At 34.3% G+C, this 5,172-nt stretch overlaps 1 protein-coding gene across 1 annotated transcript; it reads left to right on the top strand.

Annotated features, from left to right (window-relative positions):
* Positions 1-263: 263 nt before the first annotated feature.
* LOC146924054 (protein FAR1-RELATED SEQUENCE 5-like) lies at positions 264-3,280 on the top strand. The gene is made up of 4 exons (XM_085709081.1): positions 264-2,450; positions 2,535-2,662; positions 2,748-2,849; positions 2,933-3,280. The coding sequence occupies exons 1-4, from the start codon at positions 332-334 to the stop codon at positions 3,002-3,004; spliced, it is 2,421 nt and encodes an 806-aa protein (XP_085565207.1). The 5' UTR covers positions 264-331; the 3' UTR covers positions 3,005-3,280.
* Positions 3,281-5,172: the final 1,892 nt, after the last annotated feature.

The following is a 5,172-nucleotide window of genomic DNA, read 5'->3' as shown; positions in this document are numbered from 1 at the left end:
TTTTTTTTCTGGTTTTTAGCCCTTGTAACTTCCTGCTTTGGATTCCATATTTGAAAGTTTATTGACTGTTTGTGATGGTTTTGTTTATGGTGTAGTATCCCTTCTTTGATGAGATTTTTGCTTATTATTAGCCCTAATGGTGGCTGTATTGGAAATGTATCTAATGAGTTGTTTATTTTGGTTTAGTGCTTCTGTTTATTTTAATTTAGTGCTTTTAACTACAATTTTAATTTCACAAGTGTATTTAAATTGATTTTTCAAATGTGTATTTTAAGCAATAAAAGTGATAGATACAGTTTTTAATAAGACATTGGCTATTGTTGCAGAAAATATGGAGGAAAATGAATGTCAATATGTTGAAATTGAAGAGTCCAAAGATATATTTCTTGGTCAAGTTGTGTCTAGTAAAGATGAAGCATATAGCTTATATCAACAACATGCCTTCAAAATGGGTTTCAGTGTGAGAAAAGGGAAGGAGTGTTATTATGATAATGTGAAAAAGAACACACGTTTGAAGTATTTTTATTGTTCCAAACAAGGGTTTAAGAACAATGATCCGGAAAGGGAAGTGGCATACGAAAGATCTGATTCAAGAACAGATTGCAAGGCGATGGTGCAATTCAATGTAAGCAAAGATGGAGTATGGAAAATTACAAAGTTGGTAAAAGAACATAACCATGACTTTGCACCACCAGACCAAAGACATTTGCTGCGATCTATGAGAAATGTATCACAAGCCAAACGTGGTCTTATAAAATCTATGGTGAATTCTGGTATAAAGGTTACAAATATCTGGAGCTATTTGGGGGAAGAGGTAGGTGGATTTGATAATCTTGGTATGACGATGAAAGATGTGCACAATTTTGTCTACACTGAAAAGTCAAAATTAATTGAAGCAGGGGATGCCCAATCTTTGGTGAATAACTTACGAAATAGACAAGCACATGATGCCATGTTCTACTATAGTGTGCAATTAGACCAAGAGTCGCGTTTGACGAATGTGTTTTGGAGAGATGGCAAGTCCAAAGTTGATTATGATTGTTTTGGAGATGTTGTGGTTTTTGATACCACTTACCGAACAAATAAATATGATTTGATTTGTGCTCCCTTTGTTGGTGTGAATCATCATTGGCAAAATGTCATGTTTGGTTGTGCATTGTTATTAGATGAATCCTCAACTTCCTTTAGTTGGTTGTTTAAAGTGTTTCTGGAGAGTATGGGAGACAAACAACCAAAAACAATCTTTACAGATCAAGATGCAGCCATGGCCAAAGCAATTGCGGATGTAATGCCAAAAACAAATCATCGATTATGTTTGTGGCATATTTCTAAAAATGCTCCTTCTCATTTAGGTGATCTAAATTCTGACCGTAAGTTTCAAAGTTTGTTGAATCAATGCATGTCAGGCTGTGACTCAGAAGAAGAATTTGAAAACACTTGGGCTGAGATGATAAATGAGTACAAGCTTCAGGATCATAAGTGGTTGAAAAGTATGTTCAAAATTCGTCACAAATGGAGCACTGCATATAGCAAGAGTGTATTCTCTGCAGATATCAAGTCATCTCAGAGAAGTGAGAGTACAAATAGTGTATTAGGTGAAATTGCAAGTACAACAACCCATCTACCTCGGTTTTTATTAGAATTTGAGAAAATGGTAAAGAAGTGGCGGCAATTGGAGAGTGAGAAGGAATTCAAAAATAGTCAAAGCAAGCCTCCGCGCGTTATAAACACCAGCAAGACTTTGGAACAAGCTTCTATGATATATACTCACAAACTTTTCAAACGCTTTTCGAATGAATATCTTGAGGGTGCTGGTGGAAGCACCTCTATAGAGATTCAAGTGTGTGATAATGTGTCATATCACGAAGTCATTTCGAATCGTACGCCTCATAAGAAGTATATCGTATCATTTGACTCGTCTAATGCAACAATCAATTGTAGCTGTCATAAGTTTGATTCTTTAGGAATTCTTTGTAGTCATGCTTTGCGAATTTACAACATCAAAGGTATTTTAAGAATACCTGATCAATACTTTTTGAAACGATGGTCAAAAAAAGCAAGATCTGTGATTTATGAGCATACTTGTGAAGGTTCAAAAGAAACTGAAAATGAAATGTCTAATAGTGATGAGGCTGCTATCCTTTATCGCAGTGCCATCATGAAGTCATTTTATAACCTTGTTTTGGATAGTCAACATGATAAAGAAGCTCAACAGATTATGTGGAAGTGGCTTGATGTTGGAGTTGAGCGTGTTCAACAACATTTCAGTAATCTCAATGTAGATTCAAATGCAATGACCAATGGGAAAATTGTTGATGAAAAGGAGGATAATGAGACTGTTGAAATTTTGAATCCTCGTCAAGCAAAAACAAAAGGAATGTCCAGTACTAGAAAGAAAAGTCACTTTGAGACAAGGAAAAGATTAGCTACAAAAGTCAAGCAAAATAAATGTGAGGAATTGTATTGATTTTTTAATTAGATTATCATTATTTTTTGATCTGTTAGTACATGATTTTGTTAATTTTTTGATTTAGCATCAGTGAAACAAAAAGGCATTCAACTTTGTGCTACTAATTCTTCAATGGGGTGTCCTTCTAATGTTTCCAATTGCATGGACAAAGGCTCTAATGTTCTAGATATGTCTTTTATAGCACCATCTCAGGTTTCTATTTTTGGCAATCCATTCTTAATAAGTTATATATAACATTATATTATAGGTAATAATGTTGTTTTATATCCTTTGATAGGAATATCATTCTGTTAATTCCTCAAATTGGAGTTTTAACTCATCATCAATTCCATTCACTAGTATGCTACAAGGAATGAGTTCATATGGTCATTTAAGCCAGGTAACAAATGATCAATATATAATTGTGATTACAAGTTTCATATAGTTAGAGATATGCTAAATCACTTCTTCTTTTTATTGCAGGGATCTAGCAACTACCATTGGTTACCTCCAAGTAACATTCTTCAAGATAGACAAGAAGCCAAAAGAATGTAGATTTAAGTTGTCTTGAACTTTTATGAAGCTGTAGCTGTCTTTTGCATCTTTTTTGAGCTCTCTAATGTATATGTTTTGAGCTTCCTTGGCAGTTGTAATTATCTAGTGTTGTTTTGATATAGTCACAACACCAACATTTAGTGATATATAAGGTTATTTTTGAGGTTTTTGCTGTGACAGTGACAACATGATTCCATGACAGGAAATATTCTACAAGTTACCTTTTGTCAATATTTGTTACTTATAAACATAAACAAGGAAATGCATATGCCCTTTAGATTTCTTTTTCTTTTCCATCTCTGTGGTCTATGTTTTTTTTTTAATAAGCTTAGTAAAATTGAATACGCCTAGCACAAGATGTGCAAATAGGCAAAAGTGTTACAACAGGCCAATATAAAAGCGCAATGGTTGGACAGGAAAAGCAGGAAACCAAAAACAAAGCCTATACACAAAAACCAGTCCCAGCACACTTAAATTACAGCACAATAAACCTGTCATGACAGCAGAAAAAGCCAGAAACTAAGCCACTTAGAAGATAATTTAAAGATTTAATGTTTATCACTTGTAAACAAAAGATTGAAATGTGACTCAATGAATGTCAAAGTAGTATGAAAACTACATAATTTCATTAATTTTAGTTGGAACTTTTACATGACTCAAGCAAATTCATAACCCCTTTTACAACCAATTGACCCAATTTTACAACAAAGTATGTGTCTAAGCTACACTTTTGTCTCTTTAATTTCTTCTGTTTTGCTGAACTGTGTTACAAACCAAAACAGATGACACACATTGCAAAACCAAACACCAGCAAAATTGGTTCCACCTAAGCAAATTTGAGTGGTAAAATTTCATTTTCTCTTCATCCCTCCACTCTTTTACCGCCATCAACGTCATCAACATCGAAGTTGCTGCAGTTTTCACCACCACCCTTGTCGTTCACCTTCTTTGTCACCGTCATCAACATCGAAGTTGCCACCATTTTGACCGCCACCTTTGTCGTCGTTCCGGCATGGCAATCGTTTCACCTTCTCTATCACCATCATCAACACAGACGTCGCAGCTGTGTTCACCCCACCCTCATCGTCATTCCGTCGTCGTTCCGGCATGGATTTAACCACCAACGTTGCGTTTAAAAAAAACAAAATAACGTTGCGGCGTTCCGGCACCTTCTCTAACCACCGGCATCAACACAGAGTCGCAACTGTCTTCTCTCTTTTGTTGGGTTGGTAGTGTTTTTATTTTCACTGGTTTAAGAAAAACAAAACAATAACTCTTGACTCATATATTCTCTCTCTTCATTTTAATTATTTATTTTTTATTTTATGTGTATGATGATGTGTCAAGTTTTAATTGGTTGTGACCAATTGCAATTTTTTGGTCATGTGACCACCCAAGAGTTTCTCTTGTCCCACTAGTTAATGTCTAGAATCTAATAGCAATTTGCAGGGTCAATTTGAAGATGTCGGATATCCATTTTTATGCATTTTGGATTGAACAATAATTTACTATGGCCCACAAATAATTGAGCTTATGCTTCTAACTTTCTTGTCAATAATGGAATAGATGAAGTAGTGAAAGTAGAAGGAATTTTCGAAACTATACGAGAATCTAGACATTTTAAAGAGAAGCGAAAAATTGATTTTTCTAAGTCATGTCTAGATCTAGCACCGAAACTTTGTATGTTGATAAAAAAAAAAAAAAACCAAGATACTTACGAGAAGATAACTCAAAAAGTCCATCAGAAGTTATACATTTGAATTACATTTAGAAAAGTCCATCAGAAATTATACATTTTAATTACATTCAATAAAATATATACCAGAACATTTACAAATATATAAGGGTTTGAATCTTAACCCAAGCCTGTTCTATGTTACCATTCCTAACAACTATTTCAGTGCAAACTTCTTCAGAAGATGTTATCCTTAAAAGGTCGTAATTGATAGAATAAGATTCTTCCAACACAAAGTCGATGTCTCTTAGAGTAGATTTGACCACAACAATAGCTTCCAATACTCCTTCTCTTTTATTTTCTTTCATTTGGAGTTCTTCCTTCAGCGAGTTTCTACAAGCTTCTAGCTGATACAAGTGTACTATATTCTCATTGCGCAATAATAGTTATAAATTCATCTCCATAGGGATTATGAAATTTCTACTTAACGAAT

Source organism: Medicago sativa, chromosome 5 (genome assembly GCF_051527215.1).
Source record: "Medicago sativa cultivar Bolivia chromosome 5, Bolivia_mono, whole genome shotgun sequence".
NCBI classification, from domain to species: Eukaryota; Viridiplantae; Streptophyta; class Magnoliopsida; order Fabales; family Fabaceae; genus Medicago; species Medicago sativa.
This window is presented reverse-complemented; position numbering and strand designations above follow the sequence as displayed.

Coding starts and splice junctions, on each gene's coding strand:
- LOC146924054 (XM_085709081.1), top strand. CDS start 332: ATGGAGGAAAATGAATGTCAATATGTTGAAATTGAAGAGTCCAAAGAT. Junction 2,451..2,534: donor AAAAGTCAAGCAAAATAAAT/GTGAGGAATTGT, acceptor TTTTTGATTTAG/CATCAGTGAAACAAAAAGGC. Junction 2,850..2,932: donor CATATGGTCATTTAAGCCAG/GTAACAAATGAT, acceptor TTTTTATTGCAG/GGATCTAGCAACTACCATTG.